The sequence below is a fragment of the Eucyclogobius newberryi genome, unplaced genomic scaffold (assembly GCF_026437365.1).
Source record: "Eucyclogobius newberryi isolate DKJ021-1_F unplaced genomic scaffold, fEucNew1.0.hap1 SCAF_10, whole genome shotgun sequence".
NCBI lineage: Eukaryota > Metazoa > Chordata > Actinopteri > Gobiiformes > Gobiidae > Eucyclogobius > Eucyclogobius newberryi.
Window position 1 is genome coordinate 28,129,813 of NW_027315724.1, and position 27,351 is coordinate 28,157,163.

Below are 27,351 nucleotides of genomic sequence, written 5' to 3' on the forward strand. Positions count from 1 at the left end.
CTAAAATAATCAACTTATTAGACACTGGTGGTGGACAGAAAATATTGTTCAAAAATAAAAAAAATCATTTACAGCTTTGCAACCATTTCGAAATCCATACATCAAAATTCATGATATATAAACATTATAGCCGTAGAAGATAAACTACATTCATAGCAAAGGCAGATATCTCATTTTTACATTTTATGCAGGCGACACAAAAAGACACACATGGGCATTGTATTTCTTTTTTTTTTATAGACATGAAGTTAATAGAGATTAACAATAAGTAACACGTTGGATCTAGATTCAAATGCAAAAGATAATGTCAGCCAGTTTAACGAAACTAAAATATAAAAGCAAAGTGCTGAGATGTACTACAGTTTTGTACAATAAAAGACACATTTTTTTCCGAAATGTGCAGTGTATGGCATTGTGCAATATGGTACAAACCAGTTATGGCAAATGAATGTAACATAGACACTACATATGGCAAAACATGCTGGAGCGTTCATTTCCACAATAAATGCACATCTCAACAGAAACTACAAGAATGGCCACTTACTGGCATAGCAACAACAAAGGCAGGAATAGTCACATCAGTGCAGTTAGATCAGACAAGGTCAAATTCAAGGTATAGAAAACATTTGCAAAAGAAAAATGACAGCGCCAATTTCCTTTTCACTTAAGAGCCACTGGCTAAAGACAAGCAAATAAAATCAACGAATTACATTATTTAATACAGTTTCAGTGTAATAGCCTATTAACTGTATGCGTTCACTTAATTGATGCTGTTAACATTAAAATATTTTAGCAGCAAGTACAAATCTTCTATAGGTATCAACTCCAGTATTTCACAGTTAAAAGAAAGAAAAGAAATTGGTGCAAATAACTACTCATAAGAAATTAAAAATACTAAGAACCATGTATTCTCAAAAATTGTAGTGGAAAACACATGATTGTGCAGACCAATGGAAAGTTTGATTAGAGTTGGTGTTTCCAACGGGTACTGAATGTAAACATATTTTACACTACTCTATTCATCTCATTGTTTTTACAATTAGTGTGGTAAGATCAGTGACAAAACCTGGCCTTTTAAATCACATAAACACTGCTGGTGAATACTGATGTTAAATGCAAATGCTAAACCGCTATAAAAGAATGAATAGGACAAAACAGAGCCCTACTCGGATTGCCAAGATGCATCAGGTGGTCAGACTGTTGCATTGCGGACAATATAGTCCATGGCAGCATTTTAAAATGCTTCTTTCTGGCAGGCCAAACCAAAGTTGACTAAAACTCCTTTTTGTTTTAAAAGGCGTGGGTATTGGATATAAATGAGAGGACTTAAGTGGTGGCTTGACGTCACCAGAAGAGACTGAGGCATAGAGGCTCAGCCATCTGCCGTCTGCTGTCAATTTATACTGAGTTACAACAGCCAGAAGGCTCTAATTGACGTTGCAGCAGCTCAAGTAACTGATGGTTTTACCCTCACCAGGCATCGGGGCAGTATCATTGTTATCCAGCTTGTTTTGCTTAGCCTCTCGGATGAGCTCACAGGCCAGGTCGAGGAAAAGTTTCTCAACATTGTCAGACTCTTTGGCGGAAGTCTCCAGATAGAGCATGCTTTGAGCCTCTGCAAAATCTTGAGCTCTCTGTCGGAGAACCTCTCTCTTGTCTGCAAGGTCTATTTTATTACCTGCAAAAAAAGACATTTGATTACGGGATTGACCAAACATAAAGAAAACATGAACTAACCAACAGAAAAATATTAATGTATGCTTACCGACTAATATAGTCACAACTTGGTTGTTGGCATACTGTTCAATCTCCCTCAGCCACTCGGGAAGGCACCTGAAGGAGTCCTCACAGGTAATGTCATATGTAAGAATGAGAGCATTGGCACTGCGGTAATAACTCTGAGTAATAGAACGAAATCTCTCTTGCCCAGCTGTGTCCCATATTTGTAGCTAAAAAAAAGAAAGAGTAGAATTTAATTTATGATAGAGCTTCATACTACATTATGTGAGAATAAATGTTGCCTTTACCTTGACTTTCTCGCCTTTGATTTCAACGGTTTTAATCATGAAATCTACTCCAATAGTTGCTCCCTGTCCAGGTGGAAAAAGGCCCTGGAATAAGACGTCAATATTCAGTTAAAGCATTTTATTACATGAAAACCATAATGCCAACTTGTGACTCATACCTGAGTGAAGCGCCGGACGAGGCAGGTTTTCCCCACTCCTGCATTTCCAATGAGGACTATTTTGAACAGGTAGTCATAGTCTTCCATACTCATCCTCACCTGCATCCAAATAACCATAGCATAGTGGAACGCTGCAAACACTGTTTATCATAACAGGCCAATAATTACAGATTTTTTTTGTCCAATCACGTTTAATAGTGAATAATCACCTGGCTTATAACAATGTAATGCAATCCAATACAAAATCTATGCCATCATCTAAGTATTCACATCTAAGTGAGAACAGAAAGATTAGGGTACGCTCTGTTGAAGTCCAGTGGATGGCCATTTAATGCTAATCAGGGTTCATAAAAATACAACAATGCAACAATGTGTTCAGGCAGTTATCTTTCCTGACTTGGAGTAAAAATCATTTTTATCTAGGCAAAACCAACATTGGTTGCAGTAATACACGCGCATTTTCCTTTGCTCCGTTGCATCAGCATCGTCATCATGTTTGCGTAGCAGTTTTGCACTAAATGTTAGATTAAGTTTGCTGGGAATCTGCGGCACCTAATTTTCAAAGACATATTATGTATCAGTCAGAGTCGAGCAGTTAACGGTTTTGGAGCTAGCGCCGATAGCAACAGCGGCTACCGGTGACCATGGCCATTTGGGCCCTGCGTGCAGATACATTGCATCTTTGTTGATAACATTGTAGAAAATAATATATTTGCACTTACCAAAAACACGGGGAAGTCCCCGCTTTACACCGTCTGTGTATGCATAGGTGAGTGTATCAGATGGGTAAAGCTGCAGCAGGGCAGGGCATGTCCCTGTGCGTCTCCTCCGCAGCTCCACAGCCTGGACTAAAGAGGACTGCTTCCCTATGATGTCACCCATACGCGCTGTGTGCTGCGTGGGAGCATCAACTCAGATGCACTCTGCTTCAAGATTTATGCTTTTATTGTGGTGTGAGGTGTTGTTGGATAACTATATTACAAAAAGTGTTTTTTAACAAGAAGTTAAAATATCGTGAAGCTAAATATGGCTGTGTTTAATTTCAGACAGAGACACATATATATTCTACCTAACTATAAATGAACCAATGCGCTTGCATGCTGTCTGCTGCAGTCAGATGTTTCCATAGATAGAAAATACAAATACATCTGATCCTGGGGCAGTTACAAAGCGGAACCATGTTCGTTCAAGTTTTACCCGGACACTTTTCCCGGTGCACCGCTGTCCTTGACTTCTTTCAGTTGGTGTTAGCCGTGGAGCTAAACTGCACACGGAGGTCAGAGGTTTGCGAATCAAAATTCCGTAAAGATGGTCCTTAGTTTACCAGATGAGGCCAAAGCTCTGCCGCCTCCGGGGATCGTGAACAGAAACTCCGTGTGGCTCGGGGCTATCGGCTGGTGCGTGGCCATGTTTCAAAACGGAATAAACAACAGGCCGCCTCTCAAGTCAGGTCAGCATCGCCTCTGTTTGCGACACAACTTTACTGTTCACCCACTGTATTTCTGAGCTGTTTAAAGACTCCCAGAGAGCAGGAAGTCTTTATGCATATTAGTAATGTGTTTGCACGGGCCACATTGTGTTACATTGTGTGTTATGTTCTAAATGTCCTCCTTTTTCAGGTGCCCATCGGCAGGCTCTCTTTGCTACTGTTGGCTGGTTCCTTGGATATCATCTGACTAAAATTGAAAACTATACATATGCCAAACGTGACCATGAGATGAACGGTTATATTAAGCTTCATGCAGAGGACTTTGCACCAAAGGGTAAGTCAAAAATGAGTGTCATAAGAAATGGGATAACTTAAAGCACTATGTAACTTTTCTGGTGGGGGGGTCGCCACCTGCTTGTCTCCATGGAGATTGTATTGTTTTGCTTGAGTTGTTTTACACTGACTACAGTATTATGGAAACAAACAAGTGATGCCTTAACCTGACTCATGTCAGATGAAGTCTTGCAATATTTATTCTACAAACTGTCGAGAATCCATCTAGTTGTGCTTACGCATGGGTCTGTTACAATATCTGGATCTAGCTTAAACCTTTTGAGAGTTGGACTAACTGTTTGTGGCCAGTCAATTGGAACTGCAGCAAAACTATCCTTTTCATTTTCCAATAGAGCGCAATGTATAACAAAAACTGTTAGTACTGAACACTCGCAATACTGACCTAACCTAATACTGATGTGCAATTCTGTCATATGTGCAATTACTGTGAAATTCATGTGTAATCTATGTGCTGTCGTGACACATATTCATGTGCAATTACTGTCGTTATCACATGCAATGGTATTTATGTATTTATTTATTCATTTGTCTATGGGAGTTTTTATTTATTTATAGGAGATCTTCTACTGAAAGTGTTTTTCAGACTTCCTATAAGTGATCTGTTCTGTTCTTCTGTATCTACCTCTGTATCTACCTGCGTTGCACCAATGAAATTTCCCCATGTGGGACAATAAAGGAATATCTTATCTTATCTTATAAACAAACCGCTCATGTTTGGCTGACAGGGCACCTACAGCTTTAACGAAGGTCAGATTTTTGTGGGGATTTTAGCCTATTTTTGGATATTTTTTCCCCCGGTTCAAAACCCTTCAGTTTTCTTAAAAAATGGTTTTAAATCTTTAGCTTCGGCTCACTCTGCTGTGCTCTAGCAGCTGTGATTGGTCAGAGTGGTCGCTTGTTGGTACTTCCGGGCCAACCAACTACTAGATGTAGTTGGCTGTTAAAGACAAATGCACTAGCGAGCACGCCCCATTAACTTGAATGCACCGCCCTCTTGCTCGTAATTGTGGTGGTGATGGTCTTGGTACTTTTAATGGCCAACTGAAAAGGTGCATTTACCACCACCTACTGTAGTTGTACATATGTGTTTTACACTATACTGTAAAAGAGAGAAGGAGCGAGTTCATGTGACAGACCAATCGCAGCGCAGCATTGTAGTTTTGGCGGAAGTCAAAAGGATGTAAACCAACATGGCGACGCTGACAGACATATTTTGGCCTAGTTTAGCAGTTTTACGTAGTACTTTGTTAATTTTTTTCAAAACGTGCACATAGGAGAGCTTTGTGTATTTGAGGACAGGGATTTTGTGATTTTCGAGATTATAGCACGTTTAATGAAATACAGTAAATCTAAGATGTTTAATGACATAACATCAATATGGAAACAAGTTGGCAGATCTAACAGTAGAAAGGTTACATAGTGCACTTTTAATTGGAGTGGAGAAATGGATTTGTCCAGATTGCACTGTGCATCTGTAACGCATATCTGTGTGTGCTATGACAATTAAGAGTCAAATAAAAAATACAATAAAATACATGATTTTTCAGTGTATAGTAGTAGTATTTACCTTTTTTCCTTTTCCATAAACAGAGAAGAGGACCTTTGCTGAGATCGTCGAGCCCTTCCATCCTGTCCGCTAAATGCTTAATTCACTTGGCATTTATTGGGAATAACTATGTGAATTTGTTCTGTTCTAATGTATGTACATCAATATGTAAATAAAGAGAATACATTTATTGGTTTGTTGTCATATTGGTTGCGCTGACCTTGTTATAAGACGATGCACATTGCTTGGATTTAAATTAAACCTTTTATTGTGGTTTCACCCTTAACCAAAAACTCAACATTCACTAAGAACCACATCCTCAGAATACAGTGTCGCAAAAGAAGGGAGCGTGTGGTATAATTAGGGTAGTTACTGTCCTGCTTCCAAACTTTATTAATGAAAACAAGTTTTTGCCTGTTTTCAATTCTAAATATCAATAGCATTTATAGTATGTCAAATGATAATTATGAAGATAAACTTTTACACACTGTATTATGTCAAAATAGGTTTTACTCACAAAATATATGGTTCTCTCTGGCCTACTTCACTCCAACCCTAACCCTGCAAATCGAATAAACTGTTAAGTTAGATATTTAATTAGACAAAATACTGCAGGTCCATCCATGAGTTTCAGAATCATGAGAAATTAGGACTGTTGCCATACCAAATACATTTAAATTGCATATCTTTTGAATGGGAAAAAGGCCTAAACATGCTGTATCCATACGTGTCATGCAGCACGTTATTATGAAATGTACATTATAATGTAATTATAATATAATTAGTAAATTAGGTATGAATGCATTGCACACTGTATTTAGAGCTGATTGGCCCAAGATGGCAGCGCACCATTCCATAAAGCACTTGTCTCCTTCCCTTCGAGGAGCCACTCAGGGAAGAGTCACGCTGTTTCCGATTGGCTCTCTCTTTCAAGTGGGCGGGACTCCTGCCTGAGGAATCGAGGAGTTGAGGCATCGAGGACGCAAATGAGCAGAAATGAGACGCGCTCTTTGAATCCATCGCCACCTTGCTTTTGGCGTAGTTACCATGGCGACAGAAACATAACACGTCAGACCGAAGTGGGTTTACTTTGAAGTGCTTCCGTGTGCGTAATGTGTTCTTTTATTGACGCATATTTGCTGTGAAGTGTGTTAACTTTAAAGTGCCGTTTAACCAGTAATGTAACAGGAAGAAGAACTTGGATACCGACCGCAGAAGAAGATAAATTACAGATCGCATTGTGAAAGAGACAATTAAAAATAGGGGCTGAATAATTGTTTCTTTGGAAGCCGTGGACATGGTAAGATGGCAAACTTTCCCTTGCACATTTTCAGCACCTGCTCCTAAACACAACTCTGATCCAAGAACGTCGTAATTGCAAAATGTAAATTGATGCCGATAACTGCGTAATGCATGGCCATATTGTGTACAGTCGCCATGACGATTATGTCACAAATCACCAACATTCCGCCACTCTGAGAACTAGGGAAATCCTGAAAAGACTGCAAGACCGAGGAACACCCAAAGTAATGCCAGTTTTGAGACGAAAAATATCTTCAAAAAGAAAGAAAATAAATATCAACATAACAATACATTATTATTTATTGGCTATATTCATTTTTTATATATTTTTCATGTCTTCTGAATTAAACCAGAAGCCAATCATATTCTGACCCCCAGCATTTTGTCATAATTGGCTCGAGCCTTCCAGAATGGAATGGATTGAGACATTGTTCTTATTATTCTTATTATTTCACATTAATGTTCACCCCATTGCAACTTTTGTAGTGCTCAGTCTCCAGTAGTGCGAGTTCCAGGCTCAGCGGCCGCTCTCAACGCTACCGCACAAGGGCCTCCACGTCTGAGGTGGACGAGAGCCTGTTTGGGAGACGTGTATGTTTATTTATCCGCACATTCTTTGTCTAAATTGGCATAATACGTTCAAGGAATCACCAATATTTGTGTTCTTTTTATTCAGAAACCAGCAGCCTCAGATAAAGACAAGCAAGATCCCCCAGCAGTCAATCCAAAAGATGGTTTTCAGAAGAAGAAAAATAGGGAAACTCTGCAAATCATCACCCAGGACCTTATCCGTAAGCTCAGGTATGTGTCAAGTATATCTCATAGAAACTCTTCAACATTTACAATAAAGTGTAGCTAATGTATGCTTCTTTCAGGGTCCCATATGAGGATCCTTCAGGACAATCTACGATTCTGCCTTCTACTGTATTGAACCAGACCAAAGCCAGTGCCCGGGTTCTGACCAAAGAAGAGATTCAAGCCATGAAGGAGGATTTGCAAAAGAAAAAGGACGAAGAAATAGTAAGTCACAATACCACATAGGTCCTCATGTTTTTCTGATTGTGACTTTGCTTGGTGTGATAGCCCTGTGGTAAATATTGATCATAATTATACATCAGTTAAGTGGCAGTTTGTGCAGAAAAATTGACAAATGAACATCAAATATTGTAATAAACTCATCAATAAGAGACCATTTGTTTGACAGTTCAAACAATAATTTAACAAAATAAAGGTGTTATGGGGCATTATTATTTGTCAGATCATGACCCTGTTGGCCCTTGTTTACGTTACAGTTGCTAGGTAACTGGAAGTACCTCAACCCATGTCACATCTGTTGCTCATGTTCAACCAGGAAGTAATCATGTTCTTAGTTTTTAGCCTAACCTGTCACTTTAAACAAATATGTATCTGTAATTTGATGTTTTGTGTTGTCGTTTTTTTTTTTTTTAATGTAGGTGGCATCAGAGGTGAGGAAGCATAAGATAATCGAGGCAGATCTGTTGAAATTTGCAAATCCGACTCTGACAGAGGAGGAGCTGGAGGACCGAGATAAGACTCAGTTAATGTTGGACAAGGCCCAGGTCCTCAGGATGGAGCAGGAGGACGAGGTCAAACAGCTCAACAGAGTAGGAACTTTGCAGACCCGCGTGTTCATACTGTGCGCCGATGCAAATATAACACTAATTGCCCTCTGGGTGTTCTCGTCAGGTGATTCTAGAGGTGAAGTGTCAAGCTTCTCGTGACGCCCAGATGCAGGAGAAGGCTGTGATCCGAACAGAGCTGAGTGAAGAGGAGAAGCGTCTGGACGTCATGATGGAGGTGGAGCGACGCAGGGCCATAGAGAAAACGGAGCGGGTTACCGAGCTGCGCAAGATGGAGAGCTACAGGTCTATTGTCCGCTCCACAAACTACAATATGACTCCAACATACGGTCTGTTGATGAGACGTCTACTCTTTTTAGCGGAATGCAAGAAATCTGCAAACAGATCAAAGAGCGAGAGGAGGAGCGTCAGATTGAAAGTGAGATGAAAGAGTTGGAGAAACAGCAGGCCCGGGAGAAACAGCAGAAGATGATCATGGAGGACCTTCAGGTGACATTAGAATTTATTATAATTTAAGTACTTGTAGTCAAAGGTGTTCAGTACTCTGTTACATTTACTTGAGGAAAGTTTTGAAGCAATCGTACTTCGCTGAGTAGTTCTCAGACACCATACTGTTGTTGTTGTTGTTGTTGAACTATTTGAGTACAGTTTAGTTTGAAGGAACAGTACTTTTATTGTGGAAAAAGTTTTGGTTAATTATTTTGAATTATTTGAACATTTGTTTCTTGCATCTCAGATGTGATTTAGTTTTTTTTTCCCCTCATTGTTGTCTAGTATTTGTCCTTCCAATTACATTAACTTCAAATTATAAATCAGTCAAGATAGTTGCTCTTACTTGAGCAGTAAGTTCCTCCAACTCCTTGTTTACTCTTCTCTGGACGGCTACTTTGTAATAAATATTTCTACTTGAGTAATTATGTTAGTTGTAGTAGTAATAGTAGTTGTTTTACTTCTCTGACGTTTTAGGCGTTGGAGAGAAAGAACAAGGAACAGCAGCAGCTACAGGAGGAGGTCATGAAAATCAACGCAGAGACTCTGAGAGCCAAAGAAAAGAGGCTGGAAGAGGAGCAGCTCGCCACTGCGCGGGCAATGGAGTACGTCAAGAAAAAGATGGTAATATCAACCAATCATAATAAAATACAAACATACTCCGCCTGCTTCAATTTGAAGGTGTTATGGTTTCCCTCATCTTTCCTGTTGTTTTTAGGAACGGGAGGCCAAGCATGAAGCCGAGCAAAACCGGATCAAGAAGGAAAAGGAGTTGGACATTGCCAGGCTGAGGGCGCGACAAGAGAAAGCTACAGACTATAAGGCCGACCAGGTCAGAAACACGGACATGACACATGTTCCTCCTCAGTAAAGAGTTTCAATTATTCATTTAACTGTGTGTTTTTCCCCCTCACCTTTTGAACAATAAAAGGATGAACAACGCGCTCGAAGAAACCAAGAACAAATAGACAGAGAGTGGAGAAGAAAAGAGAAAGAAATGGTTGAAAAAAAGGCTCAGGATCAAGCAATGTTGAAAGCTGCAAGAGCTGAGCAGATTCAGAGCAAAGAGCATCTCCTGTCGATGGAAGCTGGTCGGGAGAAGGTGGAGTTCGAGAGAGTCCTCAAGTAAGTCGTGAAGTAAATCTTATAAAATGTTTTCTATTGGACCACATACAGTAGATGACCCTGCATGGTAATAATATGTAACAGAGTGCAACAAGAGGCAATCCTGAGGGAGCAGGAGGAAGCGGAAAGGCTCGCGTTGCAAGCGCGGAGAAACGCAGACGCCATCCGTCAGCAGGTGAAAGAACACGAGCTCCTGGCCATCTCCAAACGCAAAGAGATGTTCAAAGACATCGAGCAGCAGAACGAGGAGAACCGGCTGCGGCAACTGAGACTCTGCGAGGTCAAGGAGAAGAAGCTGAACGAGCTCAGGTGAGACAGGGATGGATTACATTATGCACAACTTTAAATTAAAATATTATATCATTGTGTCTTTCTGTCTGCAGGGCGACTGGGCTTTGTGAGAAGTACTGCAATGCAGTGGCAAGGAAAGCAAAGTTTTAAGGAAAGGAAAGTTTTAATGCACAAATGGTACGACTGATCTACAAATGAGTTTAAATTAATAATAAACAAAAGTGTGATGACTACGGAGCCCATGAAGCATATTATAGCATATTTTAAAAATAGTTTCTTGTGCTCCCGAGTGTGGATTTACATAGCGCGTTTATCTACGTGCTGAAAGCAGCACGTAGATAAACGGTTTGGCCACATTCATATACTATGTGCCGCTTTGTGTGCCTTGGAGACCCATTTGAATACAATGGGAAAATTATGCACAATGTTTTGCTCCTTATGTTTTAACAGTTACAAACAGTTGGACATAAACAGGCTACAGTGATGACAGTTTGAGATTTCATTAATTTTAACTTATGTTGCCTAAATAAAAGGATTCACATTGACCACACGGATGATGCACTTGGGATGACGCAAGAGCCCTTATTTTTTTTTTGCCAAAGCCACTTGTGGGCTCCGTAGGTGACTAAATTGCTACAAATAAATACAATATATGATGAGAAATGCATTTGCGTTCATATGTTAGTACATGTTCACTAAACACACACACACCCAAGAAACATGGGACAGTAGGTTAATTTTTAAGTAAGCACACAGAAGGGTGCACGATATTGGAAATTATAGCGATATAGCTGTTGAGTACTGCAATAACATCATTAGTACAATATTAAATATGTGTGTGTATACACACACACACACATATATATATACACAAACATATACATACATATGTATGTACATATATACATGTATATACACACACGTATATACACACACACGTATATACATATATACACACACACACGTATACATACATATACACACGTATATATACACACGTATATACATACATATATACGTATGTACATACATATACACACGTATATACATACATATATACGTATGTACATACATATACACAGACACAATTTCACTTAAATAAAAACAACCAGCGATAAGAGACTTAATCAAGTCTAATTGAAGTAAAATTGTGAATAAAATATGCCTTAAACATTTTGAGACAGTACGTTTCTGTCAGATGGAGGACCTTGACGTTAGTGCAGTATTGTTACTTTTGTGCAAATAGCATCAGTCTTTAAATAATAAAATGTCATCATAAACTAATTTAATCCAAGCATATTGCATGTACTACAGAAATACTTACATTACATATGCCTATACAAAATAAAAGAGCAGATAGTGTCCAATTTTTAGTTTTTATTTCAGCTAGTAGTTCCCTTTCAATAAGGTCATGTTCTTCCATTTATTAATGACATCCCCTTAATTCTTAATATGCATGACAACAGAAAAAATGAACTCAAGGTAGGGTTAGATGACACTTTACACAGCTTAAAGCATGTCCGGGGGTGAAGTACATCAAGATAAGTACAGGCTGTAACACCAACCATTCTGGACAAATAACTGGATGTACGGTCAACTAGTTTCTTCATCATTATCATCTAACACAGCTTACAGGAGTGCTTATGGAGCTAATCAAGATGTCACCAAGACACTGACCTGCCGCCTCTCGCCTCCTCGCTGGACCGGAGGAGGGTTTGGACAGGTAAGTGTGTGGAGGAAAGATAAAGGGGGACCTGTTAAAGTCTGTAATGGGTCAAGTTCACACCTGTGCACGCAGAAAAGTAATGGTGACCAATGGGGAAACGGCACAACACCTGGCATACAGGGACCTGAGCACAAGGAGGGTTAGAGTAAATACACACAGTACGTTTAAGGGAGCCGCGGTCCTGTCCTTGCACATACAGAGTCTCACACAAGCACTGTACACGGCACGAGAGGTCACCTAATACATGGAGCATATGAAGGAGAGCGAACATCTACAGGTGGGGCCCGGTGCAGGCTCATAGGGAGTTAAAATCTTTAGACACACACACTTAGCACACACACACATACACCCATCATTCAAATTGTGACATACTGCTGTATGCTTTATAACTCCATAAAGCTACACGCCTGTGCAGAATATACTATCATTACTTAGTGTTGCTAGCTATAGCCATTGGAATGGCAATATATTGTTCAAATATTATATGTTACCTTTTTTCCTCAGAATATACAATGATGAAATGCATTATACAGACAATGAGACAATGTAACCTTCACATATTCAGTACGTCAAAATTAAGAGCTCATCTACTTTAATTTCTTCATGAGTGCAAATCCAATGCTCCTCCACCTACTTCAAAAGGTTCATTGCTGAGCTGCAGCAAGTCCACCTCTGCACTTTAAACAATAAAAATAAACAAACATACACAAATAACAATCTTCTAAACAGGAAATCATAAATATGGAATGTGAAAAATAAGAAGACATGGTCCAATTTCTTTTCAAACAATACAAATAAAAGTCCTTGGATGTGTTCAAATGTTCTCTTAAATCACAGAACAGTGAAAATAGTGCTCCGGCAGAGTGTGGCTGCTTGTTTGTCCCCTGCTGTGGTAGAAGACCATTAGGAGGCTGGTGAGGAACAGAGAGACCGATGGAGATGGAGGAGGGGTCGAGTTGTGGCGGCTTAAGAGGAGGCGACTTCACATGCCGTAACCAAAGCCGGGCTGTGGGGGCGGGGCATACCCTGGTGCTGGGGGGTACCCATACCCATAGGCCTGTTGAGGGGGCACTGCCACGTTGGGCCCCGCGGTGAGCATGAGCTGAGGAGTGCCTGAAACCAAGACAAATGTGTTGAGGAAAAGCAGCAATGGCCGAGTCAACAAGACATCAGATAACGGCATCTTCTTTTTATCTACTGCCTCTTGTAGTATTAAATCATTTAACTTAATAATGCCAGTCTTTGTTGTCGTCGCATGTTTTACAGTTTGTATACTCCAAATAACATCTACAATTATCAAAATAAATATGATTGTCAACTGGTCGCAGTAATTGACTCATCTTTGAAGCCCTAACTTTTATTTAGACATTAGTATGTGTTTTACTCTCAAATAACCCTGAAAAACATAAAATATTGACCTTGTTAAAACCGTAACAATTAAGTGTTTTACCGTAAACAATTGGTTGTGACTCGGTGGCCTGTTCCTCTTGTTTCCTCAAGGATTCAGAGGCTTCAAGCTTGTCCACCTGTGAATAAAGCCACATGCGTGTTAGGGCTGAGCTGACGTGTCCTGCTGGAGGTTAAGGAGAGGCTCACGGAGAGCGTGGGCTGAGGCGCAGGTTTGGATTAAACTGACCTCTGGGTTATTTCACTGGCTGACGGATGGGACCATTCCTGATAGTTGAAGATGAATACAGTCCAGATTTAAATGCACTGGCCTTCATACTCAGAGGCACACTAAAGGTTACAGGGACTACAGCTAAGAAGAACTATCTGCTACTTAAACACTAAATCACTGCATGTTCTCATGTGGAGAATGAGGCGGTGTAATCAGGATTTAAAGCAGGAAAAACACATCTAAAAAGGGAAATAATGGTCCCACCATCCAGCCACTAATATCAGCTATTCTCAGTGATAAGTGTAGAGAACCAACCCTCACCACCAGACTACATACAGTAACAACATTAACATACCTGTATGATAAGTCAGTATAAACTAATATAAACTAGAGATATTGACTCATTTAACCGACTCCTGAATCCTTTTATGCAGGTCTTGATTAGCAAACAAATTAATGTGTGTAGCTAGGAGAGAAAAGCAGGAACTATAACTGTAAGCAAAAGCAAAATCTGGCTTTGGGTTCAGTTCTCTACAACACGTTGTTACAGGTTACTACATTGTCAAACAATCAGGTTAGGCAGGCTGTTTAGAGAAGTTCAGGCCGTTTTCTTTAGTTTGAGAAAAAGAGGGTTGAGAGACATGCGGAAGCGGCCATTTCTGTTATTATCGTCTTGAGGAGTGCATGAGAAAGATAAGACAGAAGCGGAGAGCCAACGTGGAAGGAGTGAGGGTGCGGGATGATTTGTAGCCAGTCCAAAGTTTTCAGAAGCAAGCACAGCCAACAACGATGCTTTGGAGCCAGGCCTTAGTGCTGCTCAGGCCGTTTCATGCCCGACATACAGGAGTTTACATGTACGCTCCCTCAAACTCCAACGTTATTAATGACGGACCAAGCATTAGCTGAAGTGTACTGAAATACACATACCGTTGCGTTGGGCATTAATATACAACATGTCCTTCAGTATAGTCTTTAGACACTGGCATGACGTGTGATAAAGATTAAAGCTACCGTTTGTTTATTTTAGTTCTGCAACAATAACTGAAGTGAACGCCTTAAAATTATTAAGAAAGTAAAGTTAAAGTAAAGTAAAGTCTCTTATTTTTGAACATTTTGTCCAGATATGTGAGAAAACACCCTGGAAACAGCTGGGGAGTTATCCAGAAAGATGCTTCTTAACCCATGCATCAGGAGAACTTATAGTTTGGGCATGAACAAAACACATCACAGCAACTCAACACGCCCACAAAGAGGCTTGCTCGTCTTGTAAGGGGAAAGTAGACAAGAACCACATCCTTAAAAAGCCAGGGGTACACGATTAATTTTGACTCTTTACATAATTCCCCACTTGTGCAATGACTTGAAAATTTGGATTTAACCACTTCGTCTATGTCGTCATAGTCATGCAAGTTAGCCGATGCTAGTGCCACTTGCCAACTGTTCTGTTAGTTATAAACGTGAAATGAGGGGAATGTGTCCCGTACATGGCTGAGCTGCCGGTGTGTTTGTTTTTACCTTACATATTTGCGAATGTAGATGCAGAGAGGAGGGCTCTCTGCAAAGACTGTAAAGTATCAGACACTGCTGCCGTCTGTCGCAGCTCGTCTTTGGAAGCAAGTTCTCTTGTTAATTAATCTTGGGAGTCGTACATCTCAGACGTGCAAAATGACATAGTGTACACACAGGTTAACATAGACAGCAGCCTCCTGAGGCAGAAGTGTTCAGAGCATCCCTCTGGTGTGAGACAGAAAGTAAGGCTTGTGGAGATGTGGGTTTGAAATCAGAAGCAGCAGTGTGACACAGGGAGGTTTGTCATGCAGTTTTCTACTTGTACCCCTCCAAACTACAGGCTACAGGACGAGGACAAGGGAGGGGCCAAAGAGCGACTAGAAAATGGATTCGACTTTCACCTTTTCCTTTATCGCATGAACCTGTAAAGGAAATTCAGAGAGGCAACTTAAGGAGGAAAGAAAAACAAATAGAAGTCTCCCAAAGTATAAATTTATAGTAAGAAAAGAGGAAAAAACAGCACTCACCACATAAAAAAGCAGGTAAAATTGCTACTTTTGATACAAATGTAAATCTAAAAAAAGGTTTTGAAAAGTAGGAACCAAAAGTGTCATACTTTTTCCTATAAGAAATAAATTGAATAGTGTTTTCAAGAAGCCTGCATTTTGCAAAAGAAAAAAAAAGACTTTGAAATATAAAATGTAGCTGGTATTGAAGCCACATAAAAAATAAAAGAGCCGTTATAAAACCCCATAAAACATTTGTATGAAAAAGCAGCGTTTGATGGAAAACAAAATGAGGGGAAATTTGTATGACTGACAGAAGCACTGACAAAAGGAGATATGAATCCTGTGGCTGTGTTAACCTTCAGAAATCAGGTCTGCTGCAAACATACACGTGAGATGTATGGCCCTAAAATATACAGTCAGCTTGAAGACTAAATAAAATCTTAGCATAAACTGATACAATGACTTAACCCAATTGCAAAGTGTAACGTGTTTACTTTACATATCTTTTGTACAAAAACACCCACCTTACTGAGGTACTCCCTCATGACCTGGATGAAGTACGGCATGGAGAAGTCCATGATGTTGTGCCTCCAGGCGGTCTCCAGCACCACATCAGGCCGCAGCAGGTCGTAGCAGGTGAATAGACACGCTGCAAAACACTCCTTCTTATCTTCACTCAGAAACCAGGCCAACAACTCCTCTGCCAGCTCGATGTCTTTGGACTCAGACGCATACTGCATCGCATCCTGGAAAAAACAATAAAGAAAAAAACAAATATAGAACAATCAATCATGGCTGATTTGATTATTGACAGCTGTGGAAAATTGTTTCTGTAAGCACCTTGTAGAGCTTGTCCTTCTTGCACAGTTCCACACTCTGTTTCCAGCGATTGTTGCCTTTGAAAAGGTATGCGGCAATCCTCCTAAACTCAATCAGCTCATGCTTCTCCAGGCCCTGAGCCAATGAGATGTTGTCAAAGTTGTCATAGGCGTCGATGGATGTGCGCAATGCCTGGATAGAACAACAACAATTTGACATATTTTTCAAGCAATATAATGTTTGAAGTAAACAAGGTTAGGGTGTGTTAAAAAAAATGCATACTAGAACAATATGTATGTTGTATACAGTACAATACAACTTACAGCAAAGTCTTCCTCAATGATGAAGAGATTGTTGAGAGCCTCATTGACACCCTTGTTGTTGTGATTCTGGACTGACCGCAGGTATGGCTTGACAAGAGGCAGCTGTTTCATCTATGGACAAGTAAGATCTCAATGTATGATATCGTTCAACTGTCACTGTCCAAGTTGATAACGTGCTTATGCGCAGGTATATTTTCACTAACCTTGCTGAAGAAGTTGACAGCGCGCGTGTGGTCGAGTCGTGGAGATAGAACGATCAGAAGGTCATTCAGTAATAATGGTTTGAACTCCAAGTAGAACTGAGTAGCTTTGTAGTACAGCTCCACATTGGCCACCTGCCACAAAAAGCAATATTAAACATTTGTGTAAAGAGCTAAAGATTGTATCTGTATTTTCTCCATCCAGCCTCCATGTCATTATTTACCTTGGTCACAATGTCTTTGAACTGACCCTCCTTCCATGCATCAGCTGGGTGATTCATCATGGTGATGATGGCGTTGTCATACTCTTCGTACTTGTCATAAAGGAAAACCAGCTCTCCCCATAGATGGGCCTGCTCTGCTGCCCTGAGAACCTAACACAGACATTTTGTTACAGGAACACTAGTAAACAATAATAATAAACAACTTCAGGAAGCTGCCTTTGATTTTTAGCGTACCTTTGGAATGTTCACACGGGACCAGAAGAGCTCTAAGTGCTCCCTCATTTTTTGTGGTTTGAATTTGGAATAAAGTATGGCCAGCTCCGTAAACATCCCCATGTGTGCACGCTCCAGTCCCAGGGCGGCCTCCAGCATGGTGATCAGCTCTTCAAAATATCCACGATCCTAAATGTGAAGGAAAAAGGGTTTTTGTTGTGTTATGTTGCTTTAACATCTGCTAAACTGTCACATCCACTGAGCATACCTGATAGTAGTTGATCAACTCCTCTAGTTCGTCAGCGTGCACAACTATATGCAGCCCACACATCTGAGCCAGGCGGAACTCTTTCCCATCCACACATGCAAAACACACCTGGAAAAAAAAAGACAAATGATCAAATATTAATATCTTGATTATAATGAAGAAAAGTATTGCGAAAGGTAATGGTGTTTTACCTCCTTCCAAGTTCGTGTGCTGTTGGCTTTTCGAGCCCCATCCACAGCGGCTTGGTACTCTCCCAGATGCACCAGAGTAGAAGCCAGACGGCCAAAATTTGACACATTATTGTAGAGCAACTTTGCAGCGTCATACATTTTGTCATCATAACACCGGTCACCAACCTAAGGGGAAAAACATATCATATTAAGACTGCACGGCCTGGCGCTTTTCTTGGGAATTGGTACATTTTGTTTTCGTATATTTGTGACAAAATCAGAACACTGTCTGCATGGAATTTTAAGAACATTTTATTGATTGTGAATGCGAATCAGAGCGCCAAGTGTTATACTTTGAGATGAGAGAGGCAATGTGGAAGGGTTTATGAACTATGTAAGAGTTAAAATATCTATCAGCTCTTTTGATGTTTGAAAATCAGTGTTATAATAAAGCTAGCAAAATGCAGGTTTTAGGACACGTACTTGTTGAATGTGTGCATTATTGGGACCATTGATGAACTCCTCCAGCTCTGCCAGGCGGTTGGTCTTGGCCAGGGCAAAGATCAGCTCAGTTTCAACATACGATTCACGAGCCTTCTTTCGGGCCATCTGCAGGAACTTCACCAAATCCTCCCAGTTCCCTGAGAAAAAAAGCAACCAAATTAATGATGTACTATGTAATTCCTTATAAAATAAAATATTTTGTACCACTTAAATTTAAAAAAATCCAAAGATCGTTTCTCTTACCGCTTTGAGCTGCTGCTTGTCCCACCTCGATGTAGGCGGAGGGGTCATCAGCCTTTATGTAAGAGTCAATGGCTTCTTTGACCAGGCCCTTCTGGAGCTGGGCTTTTGCCAGCTGACTCCACACTGGAGGCTCATTGCAGCGCTCTGCAAACTCATACGCTCTGTCCAGATTACCAATGTGCTCAATCAAAACCTAGAGTAAAATTAATAAAATGTCAGATAGTGTGAAATAATAGCACGAGAGAAACTCATAAAAGCACAGTAGAGCTTGCACCTGCACTGCAGAAGTGTTGACATCAAATTTTCTAAAAATAGCAAAGGCCTCCTCAAACAACTCATTGCTGATGGCGATGTTTGCAATGTCCGGGGCGTCATAATTGTCAAGACGGTTAATGTACTCCATGACACGTGTCCGGTCCGCCTTAATAGCTGTCAGGATAAGCAGATTCTGGAGGTTTCTAAAACACAAATTTTAAATATTTTTAGTACATTAAAATAATTCTGCTTGAAATTGAAATGGCTTGAGTTCTGCAAAAATAAATTTAGAAAGGCTGGAAAAATAAATTTAGAAAAGTTGGGAACATCAAATCCTTCTCACCTGTGTTCACTAAAGACAGAATTATCCAGGACAATCTTCTCCAAAAGCTCAATAAGCTCATTGGGGAGGTCAGCGGTCATGAAGGCCTTGACTGTGACTGACACTTCCTCTGGATCCTGGGTTTCTGACAATGCCGTCTGTACAACCTGTGAATAACAAAGACCCAGTTAAAACAACTAAAACTACAATCGGATGGCGCTTGTATTCTAAGGGTGGTCTTTAAGAGCCAGACCTGGTCAATGAGTGGTCTTCTGAAGTTGTTGGTCTCCAGAAGAACACTAGCCCACAACTCTGGGTTCTTGCGACGCACAAGGTATCGAGATAAACTCTTGAACAGGGAATTCTCATTGCAAACCTGACAAAAAAGGAGATTCAGCAAAAATGATCGTTAACAGAGGGCATCGTCTTATCTACCAAATGACCCTTTATAAAATATAAGATTATTTATTTATTATTAATTATTCCAAACTTACATTAATGAGCTCCTGATCGCACTGTCCCCGCTCATAGGCCACACATGCCAGGTGCGGGTCCCTCTTTTCGCAGTATTTGCCAACGACGCGGCTGTCGTAGAAGGGATTCTCTCTCAGGAAGCGCTCAGGGTTGTTATTGCTGTCGATGTAGATCTTTGCTAGTGCATTGTGGGTAGCAGGCTCTTCACAACCTTCATGTATACGAGCTTCCAGCCAAGGCAGAAGAAGTTTTAGTCTAAAAAGAAAAGAATCGTGTGGTTTATTACATGTTTTTGGTTTTGTGGTGTATGCTGCATTGTTTAATTATAACTGCGTACCGATTCCTTTTCTCCACCTCTGCAACCAGTTCATCCGTGGAGAATTGCCCTCTCACCACCATGATCAGGTTTTTTATTACATCTTCTGCACAGTCTACATCCAACAAACCTCCAATGACAACAGGCAGTCTGCTTGGGTTCACCTGCAATTACAAGTTCAGATCAAATGAGCATGACGCTGTTGCTAGCCTTGTTGACAACATATCTAGAAATAGAACAGATTACCTTTTGCACATAGATTTCAATGTATTTCTGCAAACTGTTGCGGTACAGGTACAGGACCAAGTCATGGACGAAATCAAAGCGGTCACACACAATGATTAAAGGCAGTTGATCTGTTAACTTAGCTTCCTAAGAGAAAAGAAGATGTATATTAAATGTAAAACTGGTCTTCAATCGTTTTAACAGTAATGTAAATGTCTTACTTTGAGGAAGTTCTTCACTCTTTCTGGATCGTAGCAGTTGCTCTCTCTGCAAATCCTCTCAACCTCTTTGATCTGGCCAGTTTTGCAGGCGGCCTGAATGTACTTGAAGTGTACCTCTGGATCCTGGCTGAAGTTTACAATGGAACCCAAGAAGTAGAAAAGACCTACACAAAAATAAAAAATAAAAAGCGAAATGCTCATAAAACCCACACTAAAACTACTTTGGCTTTATCAAGTTAATCAAGATGCCATTTTATTCTCACCCTCAAAGCTTTTGAATGATTCAAATAGTTCAGTAAGCGACTGGGTTGTGAGCTGTTCGTGGTATTTGGAGGCCACTTGGACGCAAATCTGAAGGTTTTGACGAATATTGGCGGACAGCATCGCACGAAGACACTCCAGCGAGTCCTCCACTGACAGAGAGCCAAAGTAATTCACCAACCACTGTAAAAATATATCGATGGATTAGACACAATTCACGAATGAGTAAATATAATTATTAACAAGAATTGGTACGCTCTATTGTACCTCTGGGTTAAGGAGGTGAGTGTGCACGACGGCTCGTTTGATATCGTATAGGTCAGTGTAGTGCTCCAGTGCTCTCTGAAGAAGTCCAGCTTTTTCACACAGCTGAGCCACATGTGCACGGTCATAGTGGGTGAACATCTGGTTACCCAGGATGGCGTCTGCGACCTGAAATAACATTATTGCGGAAATGTAAAGGCAGATTTCCTTTGATGATTTCTTAACCTGAACATTAAACTAGCAATAATGAAGAAAATTAACTATTATGTGAAAGGTGCCCACAGGGCCTGGCTTATGTACCTGAGGTGCGTGGACTAAGTTCATTTCTAGCAGGCGTGTCTGCAGAGGTCCCTCCATGGGCCTGTTGTTCTTCAGCGCGTCTAGCAAGAAGGATGTGCATTGCTGGATCAGGTTGTACTCCATGAACACATCAACAATCTGCAAGCACAAACATAGAATCAACAGTTCCATATTGACTTTCCTACAGATCAGAAATTATACGTTATATGTTTTAATTTAACCTGTGTGATGTCAGCCAGTGGCTCCTCATCTTGAACAAGCATCTGGGAGAACTGAAGGCCCTGTTCAGGGCTAATTCGCATAACATTTCTAAGCAGAAAAATCCAGTCTGGAGTGTAGCCCACCTAAAAGAAAAACAGATTAAAATATAATTCAATTATTATTTATAGACCTTTATTTAACCAGGAAAGTCCCACTGAGATTTAAAGGAAGTCCTGGCCCCAGAGGGGGAGGAGCCTATTGTACATGTTTTAGTGTTATTAGTATTAAATAAATAAATCTTGCTTCCAAATTAATACTTTAAATGACGAATACAAACCTTCTTGGCATAGAGGACAATCTTCTGAAACTGTCCGGTTTCTGCAAAGCACTGAATCACCTTGTTTGGGACATTGGCTCTGAGGTAAACACTAAGGGCAAGAGTTGGATCAACTGACTTAACCAAGTCTCCAAGTTCCTCAGAGCATTCCAGCTAAAAAGACAAAAAAAAAAAAATCTAAATGACTAAATTCACAGAGAAACATTTTAAATAATGCACCGTAACCTTGAATACTAAATATACCTTGTCCTCTTTTAGCCATTTCTCCAGGAGCTGCTTGCGTCCCTGCTGCAGGACAGGTCTACAGAGCTCCAGAGACTCAAATTTGTTCAGTTGGCCTTGGTCCAGCAAGATGCCAAAGTACTGAAGCAGAGGGGAAGTTTGACCAGGCTGGGCCGGGACACTCTGAAAGCGACGGATGGTGTCTGGGGTCCGCAGAATACCCTAGAGGGGTTGCAATATTGTGAGTTTGTCAAGAAATCTGAGCAAGAGTCATATTTAATGCATTATAACATATGGGCAGTACCTTGGGCGCATTGGCTGCCACCTTAGCCGCCTCAGAGTAATTGCCGGCAGCAAAGAGCGTGTTAAACTTGCGAGCAAAAAGCTCCTCGGCACCAGCCAGGTTGTTGCGGACAGCCATGCGAAGAGCGAGATCAGGGTTCTGGAGCACATTGGTGATGTAAGGAATTATGTTTTCCTCTTCTACGCACACTGACAACACCTGGAAAAAACACATTTGTCAGTTTAACCATCTGGGCGTATAAAATATTCAGTACAAAAAAGAACCACAAGAGACAGCAGATGAAAATCTATTTAATTTGTATACAGCATTAGAACAGTTAATCTTATATATCACTTATGCCAGGAAATTTATTTGGAGAATGTACTGAAATGTACATGGAGGCAAACAGACTTACACACTTCACCAAAGCCATAACAACATTTCCAACATGCAGGTTTGCAGTACCTGTCCTTTTCTGTTGACTCCAATGATGCCAGCAGTGGGCTCATGTGGAGCTGTGACAAAAATGGTCTCCCCGCTGATCCTGTTCATGTAGATACAGGTCCCTGTCTCAAGGTCATAGAGGTGGATGTAGCCATATTTGGTGATGAGGAAAACAACGTCTTGCTTGGAACTTATCTAAAGATTAGTAAATAAAAGAAAACAAATCAGAAAAATTTATATGTAAATTAATAAGTTTTACTGTTAAATTTTACTTTGATGAAAGACTTAAAAGCAAGCAATCAAACCTGCATGGCAACAGGGAAATCATTCTGTGCTTCTGGGGGAAAGAAAACATCTACAGCTTTCTTTGGGAATGGCTGGTTTCCAGTGGGAGGAGTGCCCACCTCAATGATATGCAGCTAAAAACAAATTAAGAGGGAAATAAATATACAATTGTACAAGGTAGAGTTAATCCTTTAACATTAATCCATACTTTTCCTCCTGCCTGTCCTCGCACTGCAAAGCAAAACAGGGTCGACTCCTCAGTGTTTCCTTCCATCTTGAACTGTGCAAAGCCTGCAGCGTGACCCTCAATGGGCTGAGACACCTTTCTATCAACTGAATACAGTTGCATGGCCCCAACCACTCGATTTTGCTAAACATATATAAAAATAAAGACAAACATTTTAAAACACAGCTCTAATCTAAAAGCCACAAGTATAATTTATGTATATAATGACCTGTGCCGAAATACCAATAAGAAGCAACCACTTCTGTTTGGCGTCAGTGCGATAGTTGATAATCTGACAACCTGCAAGACTAGAGTGGCGGTCAAAGACTTTGATTGGTTGCGAGTCACCCTCCATGCTCCAGTGGTATACTGCGTTATCTGTGACTAGTGCCACCGTGTTGAGGGAAATCCACTTCCAGAAGGTCACGTCATCTGTCATTGTGTGGGCCTTCATCTTACTCTTCATCTCAATATTAAAGATCTGCAGGGTCTTTGCAGCTGAAATAGTAAAAATAGAAATTGAATTTAAATGGAAATAACAAAGCCATAAGTGTAGAAATGACCACCACCAGAAATGTCTTGAATCTAAAAAATGTATGTGCAACCAATTTCAACAGCTGAGGAAATGCTGATGTGTGAGGGTCGGATTTAAATCACACAAAAGACTACACAACAAGCCAGTATCAGGGTCAAAACAAAGAGGCAAGACCAACAGAAGGGCAATCAGTGATGGATCTGCATTCAGTTACCGCTGATGCAATAGCCTGACAGGGAGGACAGTTGAGGAAAACCAATGCTTATCTATTATGAAGATGGGATTTACAGTCAGAAATGAGCAATGGCGACCAATTATGTATTTTAATGAGGAAGCAGTCTTGCTGCTGCAACCATAAGACCAAATAGTGTGAGATTTTGGTGAATTTTGATGAAATGGTGCAGTTAAATCATACTATAATTATAATTCTCAAAACTAAAATCAAAATCACACTTATCTTTGAGTTTATAGACTGCAGATGCAGTTGCTGGTTGCATAACATTAAACTTGTAAAACATACTATTAAAAACTAAATTTGAATGCAAATCAGGCAACAAAGCACACCAGCGTGATCATGGGGAAAGACTTTGTAATTTATTATTACAGCTGTGTTCATATAGTGCAATAGCTGCTCGAACTGTCTGAAGAGATACTTAAATATTAGCCTGTTTATATCTACCCTTTGTCTCCAGTGGAGTACATTTCTAAAAAATATTTTCTTAATTTAATCACCACCAACATGCATGTGTGTACTTCAGTAACCCATTAATCTACTCATAACAAGCTCAAAACACCTACAAGCACTTGTTTTTGCGGTGGAGCAGTGTTAATCCATCGCAAAGCACTGACTCCTAGTGATTGGGAGTTTCCATGAGAAAGTTTACTATGGCTTTTATGTGTTAATGGGTAGCGGACGTAATAAAGCCCAAAATGTTTGTGTTCCTCCGTTTCTGTAAACACAGTATTTTATATTGCTACCAACCATTTTTCCAAAGATCTATTGCAACTTTCTTCTCTAAAATTGTTTCTAACTTTCTGAAACAATAACTTTATTATAACTTTGCAAGCTTAAAGTCTGACAATATACAAATTTGGCACAATTGTAACAAAAATGTAGTACCTGATTTAATATTTGAAAAATCAATTTTAAAATAATTTGATGGCGTGCTATTGGAAACAGAATGGACTAAATACACAGCATAGAAAATGGTCAATAGCATTGTAAAATATGTGTAATAAATAGGAGAAACACACATTTGGTTGAAAGGAAAAGGAAACAGCCATTGAAGCTGCTCTTTCAATTGTACTGATTTGCCTTGTAATTGTGAACACAAGCATAATTTTATTTCAATCATCAGTCCTGTGCAAAGATTTGACAGTGCATACAAATTAGACTTGAATAACTCATGATATGTAAAATTCAACTCACCGTCTGCAAACGAAAGAAAGCCGGAAGAAATGAAAAAAGAGCAAAAACAAGCAAAATAGACATAGGATTCATGGCTGAATGGCATTTTCACTATTATTTGCTATCACTGAATGCGTTTTCTAGGGAAAATGTATTTTTACAGTTACAGCTACATAAACAAACAAATGAGATGACCTACATAAACATCAAATAAAAGCTGGGACAAGTACGTGATTGGCTGAAAATGCAAACAAAATGTAGGGGGCCTTATATTTGCCCAAAATATTCTATGACTATAATGCCTAACTGACCCTTTTCTAGATGAATTTCATTTTTAGATGTCATGACGAGCTGCAACGTACCTTTAAGTGCTATAACTTTACTCGCTGGGTTCATGATGGCGCTGTCCGCAGAGATGGGCCTCCGGATGGGATTGTTAGGATCCGCCAAGTCAATGATGACCACCTGGGCCTGCTCACCCACCTTTTCCCTTATGCAGATGAACTTGTCAGACTCCATCGTGAGTGTGCTGAAGCCAATGTTGGCTGGGTTGATTCCCAGATTCTGGAGCTGAGATTCACAGTACATGGAAACACAAGAGAGGTTTTTAGTCAAAAAGTATGTTCAAAATATAATTGTGACTATATTTAAAATTATTATTATTGATTTATGGTTATATTAAATCGACTTTCATTAAATAAAAGATACATCATATTTATCATCAGTACAATTGATTTGAACTAGTGGGGTAATGGTAGTATTTTCCCTGCAGAATAATATTGCATCTATGAGTCTTTATTGATACTCATCTACTGGTGTTTCATTGTGCCATTTTATTATTACAAAAAAAGTTTTCCCCCTTTACAATATGGTTCAAATGGTTTAAAAAACTGCTAAAATTGTCATCAATATGATCAATTAACGTGAAATTGTCTGCAGACAATCTAAACATCGAAAAATGTTTTAGTGACAAGCCTACGTTAATTTTTGTACACACGTGTATGCAATGTTGGAAGGGATTAAACTATCAGCTTTGAAAATAAATAAGACCATCTTTAAAGGAATACAACGTCCCGTCGTGACTAGCGGTTTAACTGCAGCTGAAATGTCACTTCAGTCTGATTACATTCATGTCAAAATACACAATGATGCACATTTAGAGGTGGTGCACATTGAGGTGGCATCCAGTGAATTTACGTGACCTAGTTTACAAAAAAGTATTGATGTATCGTTAGGTTAATGCGGCTGATGCATCACCCGATCCTGAAGCTAACACCTGTTAAAAGAGGCGGCGCACAATCGGTTTATTTCGCAACGTCATTTAAATATAGGAGGATATACATTAACCTAGTACTAAATGTATTACTGACAATGTTGTGTTCGCACAAATGTCATCACAATCAAGTGGAAGAGCCGCTAGTAGCGGAGGCAGGCTATTAGCTCGGAGCTAAACGGGGGAGGGGAGGTCATTCATTTGCTGCGGGATTGACGTTAGCTTTAGCAATCTGTCAAATTTCTAAAATGCACACTGTATCAAACAATATTAGCATGTGTGTAAATGAAGCTTGGTCTACGCACCTGTAAATGCTCCTGGAAGCGGATAGGCAGTATTTGAGCCATATTTCTTTCTGGAGCCTCGGTGGAGTCTTGAAATACAGCTAGCTGTGCGGCTAGCTAGCAAAGCAGCTAGCTACGACCTCCTCACCGATGTGTAGGTCGGAGCCAGGCAGTGTAAAGGCGGATCACGGAAAAAACTATGTACTTATGATTATTGCTACGATTTCCGGAAACTACGGTCAGTAAAATATTCCTGAACGATGCCGTTATGTTGGTTTCGTCGGCCCCGCATCAATGGATGTAGCGGTGAGCGCTGGTCTCCGTCAAAATCCGCAATGGCGGAAACTGCTCAGCGCCTCCAATCCGGAAGCATCGAGAGCTGGAAGGACACTGGTCCAAGATGGATGAGAGCTATCTAAGCTTTGATACCCTCATTTACTGACATGTATTTGTGTCAGTGTAACATAGTGAAAATCAAGTTTAGAATAAATAAACGTTTGTCATTAGTCTATTTCATGAATTTCTTATCTGTTTTACTACTGTAAAACTGTTAATTTAGAAGTAGAC

The 27,351-nt window shown here is 40.1% G+C and overlaps 4 protein-coding genes across 7 annotated transcripts; 2 read left to right on the forward strand and 2 right to left on the reverse strand.

Moving 5' to 3' along the window:
• Positions 1-211: 211 nt before the first annotated feature.
• rab30 (RAB30, member RAS oncogene family) lies at positions 212-3,070 on the reverse strand. Of its 2 annotated transcripts, XM_072453432.1 has the most exons (5): positions 2,908-3,070; positions 2,186-2,284; positions 2,028-2,111; positions 1,766-1,949; positions 212-1,678 (listed from the first exon to the last, which is right to left on the reverse strand). In XM_072453432.1, the coding sequence occupies exons 2-5, from the start codon at positions 2,276-2,278 to the stop codon at positions 1,428-1,430; spliced, it is 612 nt and encodes a 203-aa protein (XP_072309533.1). In that variant the 5' UTR covers positions 2,279-2,284; positions 2,908-3,070; the 3' UTR covers positions 212-1,427. The 2 variants fall into 2 exon arrangements, with proteins under 2 accessions (XP_072309533.1, XP_072309526.1); XM_072453425.1 differs by lacking the exon at positions 2,908-3,070 and having other exon boundaries at positions 2,186-2,290.
• Positions 3,071-3,379: 309 nt separating this feature from the next.
• Positions 3,380-5,704, forward strand: ndufc2 (NADH:ubiquinone oxidoreductase subunit C2). The gene is made up of 3 exons (XM_072453442.1): positions 3,380-3,635; positions 3,805-3,948; positions 5,559-5,704. The coding sequence occupies exons 1-3, from the start codon at positions 3,494-3,496 to the stop codon at positions 5,606-5,608; spliced, it is 336 nt and encodes a 111-aa protein (XP_072309543.1). The 5' UTR covers positions 3,380-3,493; the 3' UTR covers positions 5,609-5,704.
• A 1,794-nt stretch (positions 5,705-7,498) lies between these two features.
• Positions 7,499-10,522, forward strand: cfap45 (cilia and flagella associated protein 45). The gene is made up of 10 exons (XM_072453415.1): positions 7,499-7,617; positions 7,692-7,836; positions 8,271-8,441; positions 8,524-8,702; positions 8,777-8,906; positions 9,384-9,530; positions 9,625-9,738; positions 9,838-10,031; positions 10,116-10,340; positions 10,415-10,522. Exons 2-10 carry the CDS (start codon positions 7,798-7,800, stop codon positions 10,470-10,472), a joined length of 1,257 nt encoding a protein of 418 aa, XP_072309516.1. The 5' UTR covers positions 7,499-7,617; positions 7,692-7,797; the 3' UTR covers positions 10,473-10,522.
• A 1,162-nt stretch (positions 10,523-11,684) lies between these two features.
• LOC140366943 (clathrin heavy chain 1-like) lies at positions 11,685-27,161 on the reverse strand. 3 transcript variants are annotated; one of them, XM_072453214.1, is made up of 34 exons: positions 26,806-27,161; positions 25,590-25,797; positions 23,514-23,782; positions 23,267-23,428; positions 23,079-23,192; positions 22,795-22,968; positions 22,351-22,548; positions 22,068-22,268; positions 21,825-21,977; positions 21,508-21,630; positions 21,287-21,424; positions 20,990-21,154; positions 20,725-20,905; positions 20,462-20,625; positions 20,262-20,387; positions 20,037-20,179; positions 19,720-19,954; positions 19,479-19,601; positions 19,247-19,392; positions 18,923-19,106; positions 18,649-18,841; positions 18,385-18,542; positions 17,923-18,087; positions 17,732-17,839; positions 17,485-17,652; positions 17,251-17,400; positions 17,030-17,161; positions 16,827-16,937; positions 16,525-16,695; positions 16,209-16,430; positions 15,577-15,597; positions 13,685-13,722; positions 13,499-13,574; positions 11,685-13,161 (listed from the first exon to the last, which is right to left on the reverse strand). In XM_072453214.1, exons 1-33 carry the CDS (start codon positions 26,845-26,847, stop codon positions 13,544-13,546), a joined length of 4,917 nt encoding a protein of 1,638 aa, XP_072309315.1. In that variant the 5' UTR covers positions 26,848-27,161; the 3' UTR covers positions 11,685-13,161; positions 13,499-13,543. The 3 variants fall into 3 exon arrangements, with proteins under 3 accessions (XP_072309315.1, XP_072309297.1, XP_072309307.1); XM_072453196.1 differs by lacking the exon at positions 13,685-13,722; XM_072453206.1 differs by lacking the exons at positions 13,685-13,722; positions 15,577-15,597 and having other exon boundaries at positions 26,806-27,160.
• Positions 27,162-27,351: the final 190 nt, after the last annotated feature.

What these genes read in the sequence shown, in the direction of transcription:
- rab30 (XM_072453425.1), bottom strand. Translation starts at nt 2,290, where the DNA reads ATGCAGGTGAGGATGAGTATGGAAGACTATGACTACCTGTTCAAAATA. An exon ending in TCAAAGGCGAGAAAGTCAAG is followed by an intron (nt 1,950 to 2,027) that starts GTAAAGGCAACA and finishes TCTTTTTTTTAG; the next exon opens with CTACAAATATGGGACACAGC. An exon ending in AGTTGTGACTATATTAGTCG is followed by an intron (nt 1,679 to 1,765) that starts GTAAGCATACAT and finishes CTTTTTTTGCAG; the next exon opens with GTAATAAAATAGACCTTGCA.
- ndufc2 (XM_072453442.1), top strand. Translation starts at nt 3,494, where the DNA reads ATGGTCCTTAGTTTACCAGATGAGGCCAAAGCTCTGCCGCCTCCGGGG. An exon ending in CAGGCCGCCTCTCAAGTCAG is followed by an intron (nt 3,636 to 3,804) that starts GTCAGCATCGCC and finishes CTCCTTTTTCAG; the next exon opens with GTGCCCATCGGCAGGCTCTC. An exon ending in AGAGGACTTTGCACCAAAGG is followed by an intron (nt 3,949 to 5,558) that starts GTAAGTCAAAAA and finishes TTCCATAAACAG; the next exon opens with AGAAGAGGACCTTTGCTGAG.
- cfap45 (XM_072453415.1), top strand. Translation starts at nt 7,798, where the DNA reads ATGAAGGAGGATTTGCAAAAGAAAAAGGACGAAGAAATA. An exon ending in GAGTTCGAGAGAGTCCTCAA is followed by an intron (nt 10,032 to 10,115) that starts GTAAGTCGTGAA and finishes AATATGTAACAG; the next exon opens with AGTGCAACAAGAGGCAATCC. An exon ending in AAGAAGCTGAACGAGCTCAG is followed by an intron (nt 10,341 to 10,414) that starts GTGAGACAGGGA and finishes TTCTGTCTGCAG; the next exon opens with GGCGACTGGGCTTTGTGAGA.
- LOC140366943 (XM_072453196.1), bottom strand. Translation starts at nt 26,847, where the DNA reads ATGGCTCAAATACTGCCTATCCGCTTCCAGGAGCATTTACAG. An exon ending in CTGTCAACTTCTTCAGCAAG is followed by an intron (nt 16,938 to 17,029) that starts GTTAGTGAAAAT and finishes ACTTGTCCATAG; the next exon opens with ATGAAACAGCTGCCTCTTGT. An exon ending in GTCACAACCAATTGTTTACG is followed by an intron (nt 13,162 to 13,498) that starts GTAAAACACTTA and finishes TCTTGGTTTCAG; the next exon opens with GCACTCCTCAGCTCATGCTC.